This window comes from Falco rusticolus, chromosome 9 (assembly GCF_015220075.1).
Source record: "Falco rusticolus isolate bFalRus1 chromosome 9, bFalRus1.pri, whole genome shotgun sequence".
NCBI lineage: Eukaryota > Metazoa > Chordata > Aves > Falconiformes > Falconidae > Falco > Falco rusticolus.
Window position 1 is genome coordinate 49,245,046 of NC_051195.1, and position 24,971 is coordinate 49,270,016.

At 39.1% G+C, this 24,971-nt stretch overlaps 1 protein-coding gene across 1 annotated transcript in view; it reads left to right on the forward strand.

Moving 5' to 3' along the window:
* Positions 1–480: 480 nt before the first annotated feature.
* MED27 (mediator complex subunit 27) overlaps positions 481–24,971 on the forward strand; it is a 94,105-nt gene continuing 69,614 nt past the window's right edge. Inside the window, exons 1-2 of the mRNA XM_037400171.1 lie at positions 481–706; positions 3,374–3,518. Of these exons, the coding sequence (XP_037256068.1) occupies positions 501–706; positions 3,374–3,518 (351 nt within the window). The 5' untranslated portion in view covers positions 481–500. The remainder of the gene's footprint in view (positions 707–3,373; positions 3,519–24,971) is intronic.

Genomic DNA, 24,971 nt, shown 5'->3' on the forward strand with positions numbered 1-24,971 from the left:
GACAGGGGCCCATGCTTCCTATTTTAAATGGTTTTATTTCTGGCCCCATGCCTGGAAAACACCCTACAGATCCACTGAACATCCAGAGGAAGGAATACACCCTATACTGCGAGCAGAGAATGATGCACAGCACAGGAAAACAAAAGAAGACATTTGGCTGGGAAAAAAAGTGGATTTCTGAGGAAGGACTGGGGTGCAGACGGCAGTGCTCATCTCTCGGGCCCCGGGGGCCGCGCAGACATCTATCTCCTCATCCGCTCCCGGCACGGGGCAGAGCCGCCTTTCCTGAAGAAACCCCTGAAATTAGAGAAAGAGGATACAAAGCTCAAAAGCGCGATGTTGCGCCGCCCCCGCTCCCGGGGCAGCGCCGCGGCCCGCCCAGCCCCGGGCTCCCACCGCCCCCTCAGAGCCCGGACTCCATTTCCCAGCCTGCCCCGCGCCGCCGCGGCTTCGCGCGCTGCTCGCGGCCCGCCGCGGGAGGCCGGGCCCGGCCGGCCAAGATGGCGGAGGGGGTGCTGAGCCCCGGGGTGAACCTGGAGGCCTTCTCCCAGGCCATCGCCGCTATCCAGGCGCTGCGCTCCAGCGTGACGCGGGTCTTCGACTGCCTGAAGGATGGGATGCGGAACAAGGAGACCCTGGAGGGCCGCGAGAAGGGCTTCGTGGCCGCCTTCCAGGAGAGCCTGCACTCTGTGAGCCGCGACCTGGGGTGAGCAGCCGGCCCTGAGGGGCCTCCCCCCGCCTCGGTGTGCGGCGGGCCCCGGCGGGGAGAGGGGTCCCGGGGTGCCCCCCAGGGCCCCGCCGCCCCCAGGGCCTGTCCCCTCGGAGGCGCCGGGGGGCCCTGGCCACTCCCGGGGAAAGTTTTAGGCAAATAAATGTGAAGACGCTCCGGTTTATTCCTTCCAGCGTCCTGCGCCTTGCCCCTTCGTGGGTTTCACTCCAGAGTCTCAAGAGGGGTGAATGCTGCTCGCAGTATTTACCTGGGGTTTGTTCTTTTCTTGTTTTAAAAAAAGAGCCCTCGGTGGGGTTGCATTGGCAAGGTGAATGCTCCTGCTTGCAGGGAGATTCTTCTCTGTTTTTTTTTTTAAAATATAATGAAATGCTTTTTAGGCTCTGTCTATTCAGTAGCATTCAAGTGGCTCAAGAATGACCATTTTATTACCGAAACCTGTAAGGTTGGAAAGGTAGTGTAGGTAACTATGCTTGGTTGCTACCAGCAGGTGTGTTTTGTGTAAATAAAGTGTTGAGGCTGATGGTCCATGTGGATGCTCCCGGGAGGCTGTTGCCCTGGGTTGTGTCCTCCTGGGAGCCATCAGCGCTCTCCCAGGAGGTGGCCAAAGGCAGGGTGAGCACATAACCGCCCGTTCCCAGCACATCCTCTGGCCTCCAGAGGTTTAGCATTCAGGGTCTGGTGTACAAGAATTTGTTTCTTGCTGGCTAATAGGTCTTGCTGAGTTTTAGTTCTGGTCATGGTAATATAATTTGTTGCCTACATCTTCCCTTGTGCTGGGAAAGATGGTAGGTAATTATTCTGTCAATAATGTTATACACAACTTTATAGGCTTCTCTTGTATCTCTTTGTTTTTTATTGTTTTCCGTTTCGGGAACCGTGAAGCCTACTCAGCTGGAGCCTGTGCCATTTCTTTGGTTATCCTTGTCTGGCTAGTAGCTTTTTAAAGAATTTTCTAGTATTAACCCAAAGTCTTGTTCCCGAACAATAATAGATAGCAATTGGCTCTGACCTATCTTGTCTCGTGTGTAGTGTATTACCCTCCTCTGCTTTGCAGTTTATCATCCAGTATTTCAGTGCTGTGGAGTTCTTGTGCGATTCTGTGCAGTCAGTCCCTGTCTTTACTACACCTGAGAGTAGCTTCATCATCAGACTTCGCCAGTTCTTTTTTCACTGTCTCTTCCACTGCACTGGTGAATGTACTTATCAGTGCTTTGGTGACCATCTCTTTCCTGATTTCTTGTGACATAACTTTTTTGATGTTTTGAAGTATATTTAATTTGCCTTTTTTGAAACATAACTGCCACAAAATACTGTAACGTATATAGCATCTAAGTGTTACATATTCTATTACATATTTGGGAAGTAGTAAGGGAATACTCCAAGGTGTATTGAAGTTAATGTTATGGGTGGGCTTCAAAAGAATTGACTGGGATCCCTGTTCAACAAGTCCTTAGTTACTATGTCTGTTCACATTTATTTTATTGTATTCTTTTGTCAAGAAATGTTAAGCACGTTCCTGAGTGTTCACAGTACCAGGGGCTTAAAAAGAATGTAGGCCATGGAAACTTGAAGGAATAATGATTAGTAAAGGAGAATTTTGTGGTAGTGGTGTGGAAGTCCATTAATTGTCAGTTCCCTGATTGTTGGTCTTTACTTTTGTAACCTTCATTAATGCAAACTGAGATATTTGGGATTTGTCTTTACAGAGAGTTTCAGAAGTCACCCTTTGAAGGGTCTGAATTCTGCTTTTAATTTAGTGGACGTTCTAAAGTTCAGGGTAGATGTAACATTCAGAAGTCAAAAGGAAAGGCACCTGATTAGTCATGTCACTTGAAAAATCACATTTTAGATCTGTGTGAAGTAGCCAGTCTTTCTTCTACAGTTGATTAATGCAAGCTTTAAAAATTGCTTAACTTTTGTTATTATTAAATGTAGTGTTTGACAAATAAGATATGAAGAAATAATAGATCATTTCAGAGTGAGATTTTTTTCATGGAAGAATGGTGCTTATTATGTTTTAGTTGAGTATTTTATGCATGTCTACAAATGTACAAATTACTCTTGGAAATCGGAAGATGTTTCCTTGCCCTGAGAAATTGGAATGCATATGCTTGCTTAGAGTAATCACAGACTTTATGGGACCATCTCTGGGCTTAGGACTAATGCCAGTTCTTCTGAATATTTATGAGGACAATGTTAATTTCTAGCTCTTTAATAAAATGATGAGGCATCTGGCTGGTTGGTGTTTAAAAAAATATTTCCAGTATCGCATGCAATGCTAAAGTCAGAATTCTGTGGTTTCTGAGGGTGTGCCTTGCTCAGAAGATGTCCTGGGTTGTGGAAGTGCTTATGAACAGAACAGGACCTGCCATAGTTTGACTCTTTCCAGATTGTCTTAAAAAGACTCTTGACTTGTACTTTCTCTCCTAAGAAGCATTGAGCTTAATGACTAACAGGCTACTTCAGAATGTTTGGATAATGAGTGGTTATGTTTTTTATCAAATTGGGGAGGTATTTAAAACTCACTTAGATATTAAAATAGAGTTCATGCATGATTGCTGTTCCTGCAGGAGGATTGTGCATCTTAGATATCTGTATTGGCAGATCTGAGTTTAAAAATAATGCCAATCTCTTTTCTTTCAGTGAACTGGAGCGTCTGAGCAACCTAGTTGGTAAACCGTCAGAGAACCACCCGCTGCACAATAGTGGACTGTTGAGCCTAGATCCCGTTCAGGACAAAACACCTCTTTACAGCCAACTTCTTCAAGCCTACAAATGGTCAAATAAGGTAATGGAATACATCAGTGTATTCCTACAGAGTGTGTGATTTGTGGTACACTAGACCTGTAAGCGTTTGAGACTGTCAAAATTGCTGAGGTTTTTTTTTTTAATGAAGTTGAGGGGCATAATACATACTTTCAAGGGTAAAAAATGGTACTTTAATTGAGAGGAGACTTCTGCGATACTGAGATGTGTCAGTTGTTTAGCATCTTACGTGAATATTAGATAAAAGTATGTAGTGTCCTTGCATCTGACAGTAGACACTGTAGCAGAGGGCAGTGGGATATTAGAGCAGAGAATTACGAGCTTATGTCACCTTCAAACCTATTTCTAGGAAAGAAACACATAGGGAAGTTGCCATCATCAGAAATCTTGATGCCTTTCCATACCATTTTCTGCTGCTAAAATCATTTGCACCTGCTCTCGGAAGTAACTTTGTATTCAACAACTTTGGCATACGTAGTATTTTCAGATGGTATATATTGTTTTGAATTTGAAGTAATGTAAAAAAAAAAAAAAGATAATGCAGTTTTTCCCATTTTTAAAAAAATGTTTTTGTTGAAAGAAAAATCTTATAAGCATAATTCAGTTTCATAAATTTGTATGCTGAATATATCTAGAGACAGAAATTGGGTAGGTATATTTCCTTCTCCTCTCAAAACATAGTCTACTTGTGTGTCAAAATCAGATGCGAGGAAAGGAGCATTCTTAATAAATAAGTAAACATTACGTTATTGCAATTATTACTGGTCTCTATCAGAGCGCCGTTATGTTTCAAGTTGCCTGTTTCCATCCTGAGTTTTTTGTTCATGCTTATTACTTTTTATAGAAATGTTTAAATTAATAAGTTTAAAAGCTTTTTTAAAATTATGTTTTGAAATACTAGTGAGCTGTTACAAAGTGTAAAGAGTTGTAGCTTTTAACAACCTTATACAAGACAGCAGGAGTAAGCAGGAATAATAAATCTGAAAATGTTTAGGGCATTAAAAGAAACAATTCTGCTTTAAATTATTTATGATGATACATGAACAAGTAAGACTTTCAGACTACGCAAATACTTCGTAGGCAAATCATTGTTATACATTGAGCCAACCAATCTAATATTATTCAGATTTAAAATAGAATTCTACAATAATGTTTGTGTGAATACTGCAATAATGTTTGTATAGTCACTTCTCAATATAAATGTGTTAACGTCTCCTAAAACCAGTAGAATTGCTAGAAAGTTGGTATGGTTGAACAATGAGGGACAGGAAGGATTTTTACATAGAGATTTATTAATTGATAATGTTTCACATGTGGTTGTGTTTCTTGCTGTTAGCAGGAGATTATTAGCACTGAAGAAAAAACCAAAACTATCTTAACATTTTTAGTATTCTGTGCATTCGTATACACAGTTAAATGTTCCAGGGGAAAGCCAGTGGTTTTTTCTTTTATTTCTGTTGTCTTTGACTTCTGTTTTGCAGCCAAAATAAAAGATACTGTTTAAGTTGTATTTAATTTAAATTAATTTGTATTTAAATGCCTACTTGCTATCTAATGGTTCTTCTCAACTTCATTAGCATCCTGTCTGGGGTTTGCAATAACCAGCAGACATGGATAGGTTGCTCCTGTTTCTAACAGCAGATGTGTTGCCTGGGTGAGGGCATTAACTGCTGGGTTTACCATTAGCAGCAAAGACCCTGTTGATACTCTTGTCTGTTGCTGTTTAATTCTTCATTGCTAAAATACACTTCTTGAATAAGTGTTATTTCATTACATCTTTTGGCCACCTTCTGTTCCAATTATGTGTCTGGTGTTCTCTGTTGCTTCGAAGGGAGGATTTAGATGTGGTGATGTGTGAATACACTTTATGTCTGTCCGCATTTAATTTTTAATTTGTGACCCCTTTGTGGCTTGCTTGCTTGTATTTTTGATGAGCTGAGATAAGGGCATTTTCCTCTCCTTCGATTGTTCTTGCATTACTGATGACATGAATAGCCACGTGGCTGCCAGGGGAGGATAGATTGAGTAGAGTTTCAGGGCTATGGTGCAATTCCAAAAAGACATTCATGAAATATAGGGGAAAATGCGTACACAGACTTTATATTGCATGTTTCAATGCATTCTTTTAGTTTTAAAACATGGGGAGGCTGGTAGTAGTAGCTTGTAGGACAATAATAAGTAAGGTCAGTAATAATAACCGGGCCATTTCATGAGAAGCAAATTACTGTTCAGTTATACCAAAGTAGTATTTGTAGTACTGCATACTGGAAAAAAAAAAAAGCTTTGCTGCATTATTTTTTATCTAAAGTTGAAAGAACAGTTAGAGGTATGAAATGGTAATTCTTAAAAAAAAAAACCCCACAACCCAAACCCCCAAAACCCAAACCAAAAATCCCTAGCATTTCAAAAGTTACCTATATATGGTAGTCTCTTTTAAAGGCTGAAATTTTAGTTGGTCCGCTTGTACCAGTATTTCTGCTCTGGAAACGATAGTCTCAGCTGGTTTTTGGAGAATACAGGGACAGCAACCTTTCAAATACCAAAACCCATATGAATCTCTTTAAAGCACAGTACTACCAAATTGGTCGTTCTTTTTAGTATATAAATGTACCTAAAACTTAAGCAGTTTTGTAAATCTGGTGGTGGATCATAGCTACCTACCTGTATGACTCTTACTTTTCCCAGCAAAACTGATTGCCTGAGTAATAGCTTGTTTAGTTCTGTTTTCTTAAATTTCAGCTGAGGCTGTGCTAGTTGTCGTTCTTTGTGGTCATGAGTTACTAGATGTTAGAATAGTTATTTCTTTGTATTTGCAGCTTTGTTTTGATGTTGGGTCAAACAAATGCCATTTGGTCTTGGATGCATGGGCAAGCTTTTTGGAATAAGTGCCAGTGCTGAGTGTGAAGTGTAGTGAAGATGGTACAGACATAAATAGAAAATTCTGTTTAAGATGTGAATGTTAATATAGGAAACTAGGCTTACCTGATGCTTTTCAGCTTGTTTTATTTACCTCAATTAATACATCTAGCTGTACCTGGTTATGTATTGTGAGAAGACCTGCATTTAGGTGTAAATTTACTGTCCTTACTCTTTAGCTTAGTACAGTAGAGATGGATTGTATTTAATTGTGAAAACTTTCCTTACAGAAGTGTGTTCTCTTGGCAGTGCGTGTTATTTATTAGCACCTGCTATCTTGATATTTACTTACTGTAGTTTACCCAATAGTTTTGCAGATGGTAAAGTTGTCTGTATAATGAAAGCAGCTGTTTGGGAACACAACAGCTTGTCAGATGCATTAATTACATACACATGCAATTGTAAAGGAACTTTACTTTTCCAGGTGTTCAACAGAGCTGACAAGCTACAGCTGAAAAACACAGGAAGATGAAGTTGATCTTATTGCAAGCAACAGCTAAATGTTTTTTCTTCTTTGGTTTAGCTTCTTTTACGTATCAGTAGAAATCATACCAGTGAATTACTTTGCTGACTGTGGGGTGCATGGACACATGCAGATGGCGTGCTTAGGGACATGGTTTAGTGGTGGACTTGGCAGTCCTGGGTTAATGGATGGACGTGATCTTAAAGGTCTTTTCCAACCTTAATGATTCTGTGTAGTAGCCATAGAATAGTATATAGGTCTACTCAATACGTTTTCTTTATTCCTCCTCCTCTTCAATTTTATTTAAGAAAAGAGGTTTTCTTCATTACAGTTGAAGTGCTGTTTCCCAGAAGGATCCATATGTGCCCTCTAATGGAATACCAAAGATATATTATTAGATAAGATGAAAAATGAGCTATCATTCTGTATGAGTAACACAGATGAAGTATTATCAGAAACTTAGGAAGTTTGTGGAAATCAGTAGGGTATTTTACATGTGGACTGTCTCTGTTTAGTAACTGTAGTTGAATTCTGCTTTTAGTAGTTATGTACATAGCTTAGCTGTTGATTTTTTTTGTAATATGATTGTTGTGTCTGAGCAGCTGAAATCTAAGATGACAGTGGCAGTCAGAAAGGTTTCTATTTTGTATGCCTGCGGCCTGATACTGCTTGGAACAGTCAGTTGCCAGGTGCTTGCTTCTTGCATTATATTTGGAATTCAAGGGAAGCTACCACAGGGGAGAATGCATCAGCTATAAGTTTAGATGAAAGGAATTTTAAAAAGTCACTTACTAGACAGAAATTCTGATTAAGTTTTGATTTTTTTAAAAAAAAGAGATGTGGCCTCATACTTGTGACAGAGCACTGGAAGAACTCACTTCTGTTGCTCTTCAGGACACTTCTATAACAAGCGCCCTGATGCTGGCCTTCCTTACTCCTGGGAGCTGCTTGTGTTCTGCAGTAGGCGAGACCTTGATCTCATGTATAAGAACATCATTTACTAAGCAGCTGTGTGTTTCTTGGTATTCTCAATACTGGGTGACAGAGGGCTTTTGTGGGGGGAAAAATAATTACTTGTGAATGATGTTATTAAACCAATATTGTATACTTACCCATATATGAAATGTTAGTAAAGTTTGTGGTGGTGTGCTTGTCTGATTCAGCTACAGTAATGCTGGTGGTCAGAGTAGATGCCGGATTTTGGGAATCCAGGAGTTTGAACTCAGTCTTTGAGTGGTATAAACTTTTCTGTTCCATCTGCTGCTTTAGTGAGGTTATTTATTGCCTGTAGCGTGTATTTGTTCATCCTCTTTGCCCTTGGCAAAGCATTTGTATACCTTTGCCCTGTACATGCCCAAGGCAGTGTTTGTTAAGGTGTTTCCATTGACTCCAGTGGAACAGAAAATCTGCAGCGTATTATATGTCCACTGAGCAAGGCAAATGCTTTGTAAGGCAAGTTTCCCCTCTTTTAATGGGGTGCTGTCAAGTAGCTCATGCCCAACATTTGAGCTTTACTCACTGATAAAGATTCTTTGCTTATATGCTTTTGTTTATTTGAAGGGTATATGCAAAATGGATGAACTACCAAACAGCACTAAAGAATTACTGAATTACTCTTTCTACCAGACTTAAACATGGAGTTTTGTTGGGTAGTGGCAAACTAGGTCTTTCCTGAGTTCCTGAGTGGCAGCAGTATTAGCTTGCCCAAGTGAAAATACTGTCTTCTGTAAGTCATCTGTCCTTCCCTTCCCCACCCCTTTGCAGTAAAGAGTTTGTTTTCAGACTTTCACATAATATTATTAAGAGCAAAAATGATGGAAATTTAGAACGATCGTAGTCTTGAACAGGTGATGTTATTTTGTTTCCTTGATTTTTAACTTCACTGAAGTGCAGTGTTGTATGCTCTGCTGTTTTCAGAGTTGCATTTGTCTGTCTACTTCAATTCCAACACGTCAGTGGTTTGAACCGGTGTGCATAGATGTGAGTAATGATGGTATTGTTTTATCATTGTGAGATGGTACTTAAAAACCATGATATTGGTGTGTCTGGAAAGGCTGTTATCTACTACTTCAAGCAGAAAGCAAAAAATCAACTTTTTTGACTGTGACTCTGGGTGAGCAGGATTTAGATCAAATTATTAATTTACTCGTCTGTGAAAATGAGATTATGGCGACTGGGATAAACTTTACAGTATCAGTCAGTGTATTGTAAACATTCCAAGTGAAGGGACGCTGGACAGGAGTTGTCATAAATTTATTTAAGAGTAATATGCTGGCAAATACAAAACGAAAAAAAAATACTGTTGTTCTACATGTTGAAATACACTAAAACATATTTGGATTTAAATTTGTTACTTCATAGCTTCCTCTTGTTTTTTACATAAATTTAAAATCGAACTCTTGAGATTACCATTAATGAGTTAAAACGATTTTCTGTCACATGACAGAAGAGAAAAGGAATATATAGGTTTTGTTTATTAAATTATTTTGATGTGTTCCCTGATAAATGATTTGTATAAATTGTGTTTGTTGTAGGTCTCAAAAAAAGAAATCAATAGAGCTTGTAGAGAAAGTCCAGACTTGTTACGACTGCCCTTGGTAGCTTAGTATTGATTAGACACAAATATTGAGTTTAATGACAATAAATGACATTAAATGTTAACCATAATAGTAGAGGAACACTGTTGAAGTGAGGGGTTTTTTTTAATCTTGATTGTAAAATGAAGTGTTCATTCCAAGGAACATTAATTTTAATTTTTGGATGCGCTCAAACATTTTGAATTTAATGTAGTTTTACAGTAGCATGGTCAATGTAACTGAATTATTATGTTGGCTGTTCTTTGGAAGTTCAGGCAGCTGGCCAAGATTTTGTCCTTTCAGGACTTTTTTTTCCTACAAAAATGCAGTATTATAATATTGTGACATACTATTGCATGGAGATTGAGCTTACACTGCTGAGATTTCATCCAGCCAAACTGGGGAACACTGTCTCGTCTGTCACTGATACTACAGTACACCTGAAATCTGGCATTATGGAAAACTGGATCATAGTAACTGGATCATCTGCTTGCCCAGTGTTCCTGGAGGCTGCTTTTGAAGATCACCTGTACTTGCTGGGGTAGGCGTGGGAAAGTCAGTGGTGCAGCTTCAGTTACTGGTATTCTTAGTAAGCAGGAGCTCTGAAGAAGTTACTTAAAAAAAAGATTTGAAGTGGCCAAAATCCCTTGGTTTGCTCGTAGAAGGGAACAAATGAAAAAAATCAAGTAAGATATGAATTGGAGCAGTGACGAGTCCCTGCAAGGATCTCTCTGTTGTACTCTGGAGAGCACGGTTTAATCTGCTTTGAGAGCAGAATCACGGTTCGTAGAGCAAACCGGAGTGGGAAGGCCTTTAGGGATTACTGGCTGTGGGCTCTTTTCCTGTGCAGATAAGCCATGGGAGTTTATATTCTTGTCACTGTAGAAATAAATGATAGATGAACTGGTGTTTTCTTGTACATGGGGCACAAAATAGGAGCTGGGCCATTTGGATTCTATTCTTGCTTTTCTTATTAATTGTTGTTGTAACCTTGAACAGGATGCATGATTTTTTTTCTGTGCCTCATTTTTCTTAAGGCTAAAATAGGATAATACTACTTAACCTACTTCTTGGAAGAGTTTCTTGTCTAAATGTGTCTCAAGTGCATTGGGTTCTTTGGACAGAAATGCTTTGTAGATGCCAAGTATTATACAGCTAGTGACTAATGTTGTTTGCCTGGCAGTCTGGAAAAATGCCCTTTATGGGCTTTTAATTTTGTGCGATTTTAGGCAAATGTTTTGGTGAAATGCCCTTGCTGTTCAGAATTACATAAATGCTCTTTTTTTTTTTTTGGTTGTTTTTTGTGTTTTTAATATGACTAGGGAACAGGTGGTTACCTCTTTGCTTCCAGCTGTCATGGTTATTAATTATTGCTCAGTTGTCTGCCTGGACAGTATTGAGTTTTATTATTGCAGGGTTGGTTTTAGTGAGCAGTAACAGCAGAGGTGGCAAATTCAGGTGTTGTGCAAATTATCCTTGATATTACAGCGAGAGGGGAAAAAGTGCTTGTACCAAAATGTAAGGGTGCGGGGCTGGAATTACAATAGTCTATGTGTACTTTGCTGCAGAGGGAAGAAAGTGGGACACACCGTTTTTCTGAGGGTCTCTGACCTATGCAATGATAGGTTTTTTTAAAAAAAGTGAATATAGTGAGAGGGGGAAAAATAGTGACAGCCATAATTAAAACAGGGAAGCATAATAATCGCAACAGTAAAAGTGTAAAAGTAAAGGCAGTCACCAGCTACTGTATGCTGGATGGGATTTATTCTCCCTAGAGATCCTGCCTAGAGCAGCATCTGGGGGCACTGGGTATGGAGAACATCAGTTGCATCCTCCAAAAACAGATGGATGTATCATACCTCCTCAGCTGGGAGTCCCTGGAATCTTCAGCTCTTGGGCTCTTGTGTTTCTTTGCCTTTGACCCCTATGCTGGTTTTGAACAAAAGTCCAACTTGGGCCTTTTAAAACTATTTTATTGTTACAGTGTATAACTATAAAAGTGTTTTTGATACCTAGTAATTGGAAAAAAAGAAAATGAAGATTACCAGTTTATTTTTTCTGTGCACTACTGGAAAGATGCTGGGGCAGGTAAGAATTTGTCGCGTATGCTGCCTTGTGCCAGTGTGCTGGTTAGCTGAATTTCTCTGACACTTTATTAGACTGAGGTGTATTTGTTACATCAGGAGGAGTGATGATGAGTAACTTGTTGCTTAAAAAAAATGAGAAATTATTAGTCTTTCATTCTGGCTTGTTTTGTAGTTTGAATTCTTTATATCTGTGATCTTCCCAGAGTTACAATAGTAATAATTGACACAAGAATGCTATTGTGAAATAAGGTTACATGTGTCCAAACAGAATTTGCCTGCCTTACTGGATTTGATTGCAATATTTTGTTTCAAATCTGAAGCAGCCCGAGAGCATAATATGGTGTTTTTCTATTGTTGTGCCTGGTGTGTGTTGTTATTCAACAGTAGTTTTCAAGGCACTGATCAAAATAATGCTGTAAGCAGTACCAGTCTCACTTTTCCTAATTATGGGAAGTGATCTATCAATACACACTATTATAAATCACAGCCCGCTTGTCAGCTGGTGGGAATTATTTAATGCTTTGCAACACCTTTATTTGCTAATGAGTGGGGTTTTTTTCCCCCCCTTTTTCTTTGATAAGTATTAATGTTCTAGCTGTTAGCCTATTTCAGGATGGAAATGATTGATGTTGCTCTACTTTAACCAGAACACTTATGCCCACTCCTGGTTCTTCTTCCCCTAACTCCTTTTTTTCGTCCGCAAGAACTCTTCACAGAGGTCATGTTGAATGGCAGAATTATGTAATTTGTAAGTCACCCATCACTTTCCCTTTCTAAGCTGTATAACGTGGTCATCAAACCAGATTGACTAAAACTGCATTGTTTTGTATTAATAACAGACTTTGAATCAAACCAAGCCATGCACAGGCACAGAAGTGCAGTATATACATGAATAAGTTGTGGTACAACCATTAGGTCAGCAGAAAAGGCTTTACTTTTAGAAGCTGAGAAATACAACAAAGCATAACTGGAGATCAGTGTTAGCTAGGGATTAACTGAAGGACACATAGGACTGCAGAACAAGAGCAGTGTTGTAAGAAACCCTCAGACCCACCGTTCCTTTGAATTTCGTGTTTCCCTGCTGCCTCAGCTCTTGGTGGCTCGGACTGATGAAAGCCTGACTTATCATCTAGTGGGTAGTGGCCACCATGAAAGCACAGAGGATGTTTTCAGAGATTCAAAAGTTGTGTGCTGCTTTCTTTGAAGCAAATTAAAGGTGTTTGTAAAGCATTTAGGGACCTTCATATGAAGGGCATTCAAGGAATACAAACACTAATATAAAATAACTGATACAGGTGATAAACATCCCATTGATTTTCTTTATATGAAAGATTTTTTTTTTATATATAGCTTTTAGAGGAAATCAAATAGAATGGAAAATTTAATGTTGTCACCCTGTTGCGCTCTGCTATTGTTGTCGGGTCTTTTTGTGTGACTGTTATTTGTTTGGGGTTTTTTGTTGTTGTTTTTTTTTTATGCAGAAGCGCGCTCATCTCTCTAATCTTTTTTGGTAGTTACTAAAGTTGACCCCCTCAGTTCAGAGTGTTTTAATGGTTTGAATTGCACATAAGCAATACTCAAGTCTTCCCCAGTGTATCTTTGTCTGATACTGTTAATAACTGGGCTACAAAACATGGAAATAGCCTAAAAGCCAACAAAATTGAAAATACTCTGTGTAAGGAGCTGTATGTAATCAGAATTGCAGTTCAGACCACTGGTTTGGCTGCTGCTTCATGGAAATGTACATTTGGCAAAAATGTGGCAGCAGTTTTATATTGCGCTGTAGTTAATCTTGAGTTTCTGATGTTGAAGGCATGTAACCCAGAAGGTCTATGGTGATTCTTGAGATCTCTTGCTTCTTGGGTTCAATACTGATTTTTATTTTCTTGGGCGGGAAGAATAATCCCACCCTGCAGGAGTGGTGGTATTTTGTGGCTCTGATGCTGTAACAGTTGAAGAATGTGAATAAGAAATCACGGACCATGACATCAGTACCATTACTGTTTCTATCTGTGCCTCAGTTTTGGTTTTAACGGAGGTAGAGGTGTATTGAAAAAGATGTGCAGTTGATCTCAGCTGATGCTTCAGAGTGAATTTACTTTTTCCACAATACAGTTTTGCTTGATAATTTGAAGCAAGTTACAGTTTTCCCCAAAGTTGTTAAGATTTCACTAATAACATAAGCAAGCTGTTAAGTAAGTCCGTGCTTTAAAGTAGATGTGGCCATTTTTCTTCTGGAAATGTTTGATGTTGCAGGTGAACTTTGTTTCAGATCTGGCTGGGATACCAGGTTTTAGGGATACTTGAGTTTGGTGTTCTGCTTTCTGCAGGAGCAATGATGGATGACTTTTCTGTAGAAAACCAAGACTTTGCTTGTGTTGCAAAATGCTGCATCACAAGAAATGGATCTGGTGTTTTTTCTTCCTTGCTGCCCCCTGTAATTATACTTTTCTGTCTGGGGTCTGCTGGGAGTAGAAAGGGGGAAAACCAATATCTTAAACGTGGTACTAAGAATTGCAGCCTATGTAACTTCATGGCTGATTATCAGGCTTGTTCAGTAATTGCAGAAACATATCTTGGCTCTCCTGGAAGTTTGAGTAGTGCCATGGTTGGGCAGGTTTGGGGGTTGATAGGAGAATAGAGATAAGAATATGAACATTGCACTCGGAGCTACTTCATTCCTAACTCCATTTGTTGTTGCTATGTTATCTTGGTATGAGCTAGCATTTAAATCTATTAGAGTTGTAAAATACTGAATTTCTGGAGATAAAGATGACTTATCAGTACATGTTATCACTTTCTTTGCTGATACAGGGTTAGCTCAAGAATGTATAGCAGTTAATTTTACCTAATTTTAAGTGCCTCAGTGTAAGGCTTCCAGTTGCACAAGAAATAAAAAACATGAATACAATAATTTAGGCGCTGACATTTGTTCAGTTAGTGTAACTAGAAAAGATGTCCTCTGCATTAATAAAAGAAGATTTAAGGAAAGCTGATTGATTCTACCAGGTGCTAGTCTTTCACATTTTTGATCTTTTCAGAGAAAGATCAAAAGTTTATGTAACCTGAACAGCTGTTATCTTGTGCTCTTTTGTAAGGTTCTTGCCTTGGTGTAAAGCATTCAATTGTGCTACGGTGCTCTGCTGAGTTTGCTGAGAACTTGAGTACTCAAGTTAAATACCTAATGGTAGATGATATGAGTCCTGTGAAGGGTGAAATGGTGCATGACTGCACTTGCGTGCTTGCCTGGTGTTTTACTGAGTTAGAAATGCATTTCTTGGAGCCTGCATTTTTTCATATGCTCATGAATTGGCTTGTTACATGATAACTTTCCTTCAAAAGCGTGTATACTGACAAGCCGACAGTAATAACCAATAGACTTACTGGGTAGAATTAGTATTTATCATTATTATGAAAATTAATAGCCATGTTGAAATGCTAAGGCTATTTTCAACATTACACTAGATTTGGCCGGAAAGCAGAGTATAATGGCAGTATCTTACAGCATTTAATAAAATCATGGGGGTCTTTGATGTTCAGAGTTGTGTTTTGGAGGAAATAGTTCTGTTCAAAACCAGCAACAGTCTTGATGAATTTGGTTGTTCTATTTGGATTCTCTTTCTGTAACTGGCAGTGATGTAGTATGAGGTGCTCTGTATAACTGCATGGGCCATTAGACACAAAGGAATTGTATCCAGATGTGACATTTCACAGTATATTCTAAGATAGATCTATTTACTTCTCGTTATATGAAACTGCAACTCCTGTGGAAATCAATATTGAAAATACCTACTAAAAGCCTCCTAGGATCTGCAAGCATGCACAAAAAGGAGCTGTATGCATGTACTGTTATTCACAAGGGGTGGGTTAAAGTGAATTATTTTAATCTTTTCATGTCAACAGCAATTGAGTATGTTTTCCTTATTGCAACATCCTGTTATTGCTACAGATGATGCAGAGAATGTGGACTAGAGCAGAAAGAGTCCTCGGGTGTCTTTAAACTGTTTTAAGCTGCCCATGGTTTGAAAATATTCAAGAATCTGTGATGTGAGCTGTTTGACATTTTTCCTATTCCAAATGCTCAAAGGAATAAATCTACATAAAGAGTGTTAAAAATGAGAGAGTCTTTGCGACAACGTCTGGAATCTCAGAATGTTACTTTATTTCTCTCTTTTGGCTGACCACCACTATAAAACAGCTGAATCAAATACATTCTTTTATGTATAAAATATATTTTTTGAGTCTTGACAGCTTGTTTCCAGTTTTAGTCTAATTCGGTTTGAAACAGCTGTTCCTAATCTCTGCAAAACAGTTTTTTGATGGAAATCATGACATTCTCAACTACTGCAGTGTTACTGGGCTCTATGTCATTTCAGAAGTTGGCTTTTCTTTATGTTAAAAGAATTCTTCATTCAGAGAAAATGTCACTTTTGTATCAAAGAAGCTGCAGTTAAAAGGATAATAACTTCCTCCTCCCCCCAAGGTTATCTCTCCATGAGGTTGGATATACGTTTTGTTTTCTACATGACTTAAGAAAAAACATCACTGTATGTTTTACCATTAGTTAGATTTTTATTCTAATGTTCCCTGCCCTACCCATATGCTTTCAGTTGGGTTCTATTTAGAGTTTTCTCTGCAGTTGTCTCAGCACTCAGACTTAACAAGTTCTGTGGCTTGCCTTATGGTTCAGTTTTACTCTGGAGTCAAATCTTGTATTTTTCAGAATTTTCAATGTAGCATTTTCAGTTTGCTCAGTGCCATCTTTTTTTTTTTTAATTTGGTGGGGAGGTTGGCTGCACTGCTTGGTTCCTCTTCCAAAGCTGTTTGTAGAAATTTCATAGATCACAGAGCTGATCAAGTCTGCAAGCTCTCTTGTGCCTCATAAAGCAAAACCTAACCTCTCATTCCTAATTTTCTGGTTCTTTTGGACACTGTAGCATGTAATATAGAGTGAAGTTAATGATTTTCTGCATAAAAACTTGCTATGTAGTTGACTGTGTGAATGCAAGCGTATGATAATACTGTGTGGTACATACTCTTCCCTGGCCTTAGTTGCTGAATGAGGTTTCACAAGTCACTTTGTTACTCTTGTCTTTCCCATCTATAAAAGGGGGATTGTGCTACAGAATGAGTACTCTGAGAAATCTGGGAGAGAAGCTGCGTATGAGTAGGATCACTAGTGGTTGCTGATCTTGCTTCTGAACCCACTATGGACAAATACCATCCTGAAGCCTCTTTTGGGTTATTTTGTTAAAGCACAATTTATCAGCTGAAATAAAACTTAACAACTAACATGGCATGAAAGCTTTACTACTTAAAGAGCTGTTAAATATGTTTTCACTTCCAAATTCAACGTTTTGCCTGGCAAATACTTTCGAGTGTTTATAGTTTTCCTTGCATTATTTTTTTTTTCCCACAGTCTAAAGAACCTGACTTGGGGCTGCATTAGGATTAAGTGAGATTACTAGCATCTTCTTTCCATCCCTCTTGTGTACCTTGTATGAATACATCCTAATAACTATTGATATTGCATTCATCCTGCAAGAAGCTAAGACCTTTAGTGTCTGCTGATACTGCAGTTTTGATGTTGTGTTTTTCTTGCAAGTAAAATCAATTGAGACAAATCTTGGTAACTTTTACAGCAAGATAAAATGACTATGCCAGGCAGCCATTGGAAATAAGTATGGGTATGCTCTTAGATCACATAGACGGGGCTGTTCCAGCAGAACTGGTTGGTTGATCTACTAGATTTAAAGGTCAACTGTAATCACATTTCAGAAAGATTGAAGAAGATAGAAAATTGCTACTGTGCTGTTCTGAGTCATATACCTGCTTCTGGTGCTCTTTGCTTTTCCCTTGTACATCTTAATTTACTCAGCTAGAGCATCAATACATAAAGGGCACAAGTCAATGTGCTTGCTCTCTCCTGTCGATGAGGGAGCTAGTTAGTTGCATTTCCTCCAAGCCAGTACCTTCCCTCTGGAAGACCTGAAGCGGAAAGGAGTTGTCTACTACAGTCTACAGATATGGAAGAAACAAATTTCTTTTTCAGGGGAAGGCTGTGTGGAAAGCTGCCGTCTGGCTGTCTTGTTAGATGATCCATCCAGTTGCTAGAGTTGATGCATCCAGGGGGTGGTACTATCTGTTCAAACACAGATGGGAGAGAGAATTGACATAACCTTCTTAATGAGTGGAGACCTTTGATTGTGGGGAATCCAAAAACCATCTCATTAGTAGTGTTTTATGCGGCAGCTTGGTATTATACAGATGTCCATGGAGACCAAGCAGCTTTGGAATATTATGTTTTGCAAATACGGTGTGATAAAGTCACATTTCCATGTAACAGGCAACTGTATCTGTGTACAGAGGTGAATAAATTTCTTGTTAATTTTTTTGCATCAGCCCAAATGAGACAACTGCTTTGCCATAGCAGGTTGCATGAACTAAAAGCAGCAGGGACATAGAACATTCACCTGCTCGGATACAATTCGTTTTCCCCTGCAGCAAAGCAAAAGGAGTCCTGAATGAGAAAGGGCGTGATGGGAAAACAGGTGATTTAATTTAAATTGATAAACCAAACCACATTATTCTTCAAGGTTTTTCCCTCGTGAACCATATTATTGCTATATTAATTTGATAGGACTTTGTTCCTTGTCAAGCTTTGCTCTTTTCCTGTACCAATATACTTGCTGTCCTTCTGTTTGGATCTTCCATAGAGCAGCAGAGGAGAAATGGAGTAGCCTTTAATGGCATGGGAACTGTTCCTGAATCAGAGAATACTGACTGCAAATGCTTTTAGCTAATCTTCAAACAAATTTTGAAGCAACTTTATGATTTTGTGTGGCTAGTAAATGCATATTTCATGATGGTCGTGATATAGTAAGTATTTTGTTGCATTAACAGTGTGCTGAAAGATGACTCTTATTAAGAGTCACTTTCCCCAAAAAATCTGTTGTAGGGAATGTTAACTGTTTTACAAAGGTTATTTGTAGCAGGACTCCCAGAGCCTAAATTAACTCAGAGCACTGTCCTTAGTGCATTTTCATATGTGCTAACTTGCAAAATGTAGTAATTCCCAGATGTATAGAAATCAAGGGTCTGTGGCTTTTCTGTAAGCATCCATGACCTGCTTTTAAAATAGACACTGACATATAGCAGTGGCTGAAGACTTGAGTGGTCTGAGGAGACATTTATTATGCATTTATTTAAGGTAGCCTTTTTCAGAGATTCTTGCTCTGATGGCCTTCCAACTTCAGTATGTGTTTTGCTTTGTCAGCTACAAACTAATGTCTTATGTTTGCTATGCTTACGGTAAATATGGAAAGAATATTTTTTTAAATAAATAATGGACCAGGTGAAGTTTTCAGAGGCTCACATGATCAAATCAGAGTAGCAGCAAATCCTTTGTGGTTTTTCCCAGTGGCCAATGAAGTCAAACAGTGCCTTGACTGACTGATTTGGTTTTTGTTTTCTTGCAAGTTGCTTAAATATTTTTTTTATTTTTTTTAACCCGTTGATAATGTCTGTCTTCATTAAAAGGGTACTAAGGGAAACAATGAATTTTCAGAAGTGTAGCAGTAGTGTTTGTAGGGTCCTGGAAACTTGATTATTCTTTTCATGTATGTAGTTGTATGTAGAAAGACAGTTTTGCAGGGGCTTCAAAGAGGTTAAAAAAATGAACAGAATACACCCATGCAGTTTCCAAGCTACAAGTAATTGCAAGATTATAGAAGAGTGCTTTTGTGTGGAAGGAAGTTTGCAAGGTAAAAAAACCCAAACCAATTGCCAGTAGGATTATTACAGTGTCATATGGACTTTATTCCTTTTTCTTCTCTTGTTTTCTCTTCTAATCACAGGTCTTTATCATCCTTCCTTTCTTCAGTTTGCTAATTGTTGCAGCAGATTGCTGTTTTGAATGAAAACAGTTAAATACAGGGTCCATCAGTTGCCAGTGTAAAATGGCAAGGGAGAAAGAAAGAAAAGGGAAGAAAAATCTTATCAAGACTATATAAGCAAAGTAGGTATCAAATCAGTCTTGATAGAGCAATACCAGTAGCAGCAGTCATGGGCAGGCAAAATGCTGGGAATATACATGCAGGTTCTGTTCTAATTCTTGTTGTACAGTTACTCCTCAGCCGTAAGTCCAGAAGAAGAGAAATGTATTTTGAAAGCATCTTCCTTAAAAAGAACTCGCTTTAATTTCATACTTGATTATTACTTTTAACGAACAACAGTAGTTGGTTGCTTACTGAGAGCGATATTAAGCTTGTGCTTTTGTGTTTCTTTTCCAAACTAAACACAAGTGCAGTCAGTTGTGTTTTAATGCTGACTTCTTTCATAACGCTGCTCAGTTTACACCATCAGTGTTCAGGCAGTGTGCTATCCCTGCGCTTTGGAAGTGGTTCAAACCAATTTATTCTGCTTTTTTTTTTTTACTCCAATTGTCTCCAGTTGTAATTTGTAACAACATGTGTATGTTGGTTTATTTACTCACAACAAATTGCAGCGTTCTCATCAAGGGGATTTGTGTTGGAATTTGCATTCCAGAAGTTGCAGCCTCATCATTTGGATTTCAGAAACACTGATAGGTAATGTTACTGAGTAAACAGTACCTGGAGATTACTTTAATCAAATTCCTGAGCCGTGGAAAGTTTGGAGGTGGAAAATATTTCAGAGGTATGGCGGGGCGGATGCTTCAGTGAAAGGCCTTTTGTTTCCACTGCCTTATACTAGCATCAGCAATTGTGTCAGTGAGTTTTGATTTAAGAAAAATAATAGACATATTGTACAGTAAAACACTTGTTTTAATGGATTTAAAAAAGAATTAAAGTGGTCTTGTTGCTAAAACAAAGCATATATCAGCATAATCTGTAGCTGAATAGTGTCACCTGTCATGGTGTGCAGGGCAAGATGATGCTCCTCTGTTAACTCCAGCTGCCAGCCTTGGCCTGGTTTATTGTAGGAAGGTCGCACAGGAAGAAGAATCTTATGCTTGGCTTTAAATGTAGGTTTTCATCCGTGCTCTGATTCCCTAGAGAGCGTATGTATATGTAAAGAGGTTCCTGTGGTCAAAGAATTTATAATGATTTGACCTTCCTGAAAAAGTTGTAGGTTAGATTTTTAGATTATTAGAAGTCTTTGCATGACTGGTATATTGCTTAGTCATGATGGCCTCAAAATGTAATACTTCAAATAAATTAGTTTGAGCTCCTTATGCATGTGTCAGGAAAGTCCTTCATGTGTTTATGTGTGCATGTGCACTGCGAGTCCATTGCCTCTGAGTATGTCCTCAAGGTCTGAAACAGGACTTCCATTGGAGACCAGCCAGGTGCTTGTCTGCTTCAGCATGTGGTTGGAAACTTCCCCTGGCAAATCCTGGTTTTATTCCACAAATTAAGTAAGTCTACCAGAAAGAAACCCAAAAAATAAAACCCCCACAGCTTGGTAATGCTGCCCAGTTGCAGTCTGTGCCATCTCCATGGTTTTGAGCCTGCCTTCGTTACGCAGCTTGCACTCAGCACACTTTTATTTAAAGCAGAGCTAAAAGTAGAACTAAATAGCTGACGTTCATAGCCATTCAGTATGATGCAGAGTTACTGGGAAGGGGACGGGACAGGAAGAGGAATGTTGCTAGTGCTACGTGGGTTACACGCATTTATTCGCACAGAACTATGCAGGACTGTCCAAACCCCTCCAATCTAGACCATGCTTTATCAAGGAATATAAACTAACAGTAATAAGTCCTATTTTGTTCTACTCTCATTTACTTTTGTTTTCTTTTATACCCTGAAATGATGCATTTCAGTTTGCTGTGGCCATTGCAACAAGAAGGCAAACTATTGCTGCTATGTTATTGCAGCAGTCCCTGTGCTGATCGCTTTTCATGGAGCCATCTCCATATTGCAGAGCCATCTGTGTTCCTTACTGTCCAAGCATTAGGCTCAGTAGTACAAATTACTAACAGCTCCATGGCTTTCAATTGTTCCTGTTTGTTTAGTGTGCCAGCAGCAAGTCTTCAGTTCTTCAGCACCATTTATAAGTTTTCCTTGCTCTTTTTATTTTGTTTTAATGCCTCAGGCAAAATCTATAGTTGAGTGAATTGTCAGTCATTCATGTTGCTGAATTATTGGCTTGATAAAATGAATTTTGGGCGGTAAGTAGGTAGTGTCCTCATTTACAAAAGATTTTGTAACTAGGGAAGTGATAGAAAAAAGTTAAAAATCATGGTTTGCGAAAAGCAGTATTTTGCTCCCCCACCGCCCCAGTTTCCTTAAATGCACACCAGTTTGTCATATTGCTGGTGGTATGATCTCGTACAGAAAGATCCTTTCCGGCTGTGTAAGTACGTGCACTGCTGAAGAGTTAAGGGTACTTTGGAAAACTTAATGCTGAATTTGTCAGCTTGTGTCTGTTTCGAAACCCAATTGTAATGTAAGGATTGTATAGGTTTTTTTAATGTAATTTCCTTGTCTATCTTCTAAGACCAAAACCATGCAGCTTTGGGGTTTTTTTTCTTTCATGTAAGTTATGTTTTTACATTCTCAATTCACTGTTCAGACTAAACTATTCACTTGCAATAGTTCTCTGATGTTCTGCCCCCATCGTACCTGGAGCGATGGGCACCATGGTGTGCATAAGGTGTTTGCTTCTGGACAGCTCAGAAATGTTGGGAGGAGAAGTGCTTGCTTTGGTTTTTGAGGTTAGAAAGGTACAAAGTGAGAATAGAGGATATAGCACTTTGTGGCTGTTTGAGACTGGTGAGCTTTGAAGAGCGGCTGACCATGTACATTGGATGCATTGTGGTGTTGTGGGAAGCAGCTGGTAAGATGAAGTGGGTGCTAGTTCACAGTACGGTGGTACTGAAATTTCAGTACAATGGAAACCGTGTAGGGAGGCTGGTGCCATTCCCTTAAGTCACCTGGACTTTTTGGGGTTTTCCACCCCAGGATAAGAGGGGTGGTTTTGATAACATTCCATCGAGTGAACTGAACAGCAAGGAAAACATTTCTTCCTTCTACGGATTTCAGATACAATGTCAGACAGCTCAAATCTAGCTGAAGGCTGTGAGTCTCGGTAGCATCTGAAGCCTGGTAAGCTGCTGCTATTTCGGTCAGGCTGGGAGGTACAGCAGTGAGGAGCGGTGCGTGGGGCAGCCTCTGCTGCAGCGTGCTGTCCTGTGGGGTATTCTGCCGTTTGCCGTGGGCAACCTTCTGGGGAGCTGTGAGTTGGGGGATAGAGGTGCAGGGTGGGAGAACCCCTCAGAACCTCGGCATTTTTCACGATGCTAAATAATATTGTGATGCTTTTTTTTTCTCTTCTATTTTTTGTTTTCCTTGGTGGTGGGAAACATTCAGAAAAAGAGAAAAAGGCCATTTGTTCTGCCCAGTATATCCCTGGGGCTTGCAGGTAGTGTGGCCTTCAGTAGAGAAGGGTGAAGCAGTTGAAACGGTCCTGAAGTTTGGCTTATGGTTTGAGGGAGGAAACTGAGCTCTTGGTCAGGTGAAGTTGTATAGTAGAATTTTCTGTTCCAATTCAATGTTACTACCTCACTTGTAGCACTGTGGTCATTAGTGCTCTTAATTTACTTCCCAGTAAATATGCCAGACAAGCCACTGTGGCCACCCACATTAACTTCCTATTTATTTTTCTTATGATGGCCACCTGAAACAATAGATTGATGTCTGCAATTTTTACTTCATTAGTAATGAAGTCCGCAAAGCAGTAAAGGGGAATGTCTGTTTATTTGGTGCTTTAAACTGGGGTACTGATGAACCACTGTCTTTTGATCCGGTAAGCTTTTCTTATTTCTGTATCTTGATAATCACTAGGGTATGTCCAGTTTTAGATGAGGAGCTGACATGTCTGTGGGTTAGATGGTAGACATTTAAGTGGTAATTGGGTTATTGAAGGGTGGCTACAAGACAGCTGATGCATGGAAAGTCAAATGTACATCAGTCTTCTTTGAAATCCATAAAAATTAATCACTTAGGTTCTCCTGTGGCTTTAACTGTATCCCACAGCAACTTAAAAACTGCTCAGTCTCGAAGTCTTAAAACTCTTCTGATAACATTAGTGCAAATTCTTAGCTAAATAAAGAATCTGTAGTGTTTATAATTTCCAAAAAATATTTTTCAAATTCTCTTGTGGCAATTAGTTGTAGGAGTACTGTAGGGCTTGTGTGGGTGGGGACATTTTTTTGCTGAATACAGTGACAGCTGCAAGTTCAGTCTTCAGAACCCGGGGTTTGGCCCTGACTATCATTCTTTTCCCCCCTCTATTCCTATTTCAAGTCCAGTAAAGAGAAGCATATGTTTTCTTGCATCAGCTCAGTTGGTGTTACCTTGTGAAGCATGACAAGGTCGTGTGTTCGTATGGCAAAAGAGGAGATCTCAAATTGTGTTTGAGCTGTCTTAGACCTGCTTTTTTGCTGTGATGTATTAAAGATTTCCATGATATACATGGTTAAATTTCTGTTCATGTAGGTATGCGTGTGTTGATGCTACACTGCTGCTCCTGAAATTGGTACTGTTATATTATTAATATTGCAGATCATGCCAAGAAGGTGTCTTGCATTTAATATAGAACATAAGAAGGTTTGCCTACCCCAAATGAAGATCTCAAATTGGAACTGAAGATGCTATCAAAATTTAAAAGGGACAAGGTCAGCCTGAAAATCACGTTTTAAAAAGCAGAAAATCATCTATTTTTAACAACAAATTTCCTTACCTTCCAGTACCTGTACTAACGACATTTTCAGTTATTAACACTTGAAAATGGTTTTAAGCATTATTTTAGTTGTAAAAATACTTAGATACCATTTGTCTAGGTGCCTGTTAATTTGAGGTTTTCTAGTTGAGAGACATGAGAACTGATCAAAAGCATTTGTGTTCCTGTGCTCCTTCTGTATAATCAAACAAGTTCAATTTATTTCATTCATGAAAGAAAAGGTAACGGATGACTCTTTGTACCAACATCTTTATTGTGGGGGGCTGGGCGGGGGGGTGGAATGTGGGTAAGAAGGTTCTTCATTATAGCAAGCAAAGACAAAAATATCAGTAACTGAAAACAGGAGTTCAACAAACACAGACTGCAACTAAGGTGCATGGTTTAAACAGTCATGGTAATTAAGCATGGAAGAATTGGAGAGGAATAGTACGGGACTTGCCTTCCCTGAAAGACTTGAAAGGCGAGCACATGCACATTTTGTTTTTTTGAACTGCATTTGCTAAATCATAAACACAGAAGTAACTTGAATTAAGGTAAGAGGCAAGACTAAATGTTCACAAAGGTTCTTTTAGAATGACTTAATATTTTCCAAGAAGCTTGTGGAAAGGATCAACTCCCAGCTGTCCAGGGCCTTAACCGTAATGTAACCTTTATCTTCCGTCTGTTCTGTGCTGGCTAACTATATGCCTTCTAATCTGAGGACCCAA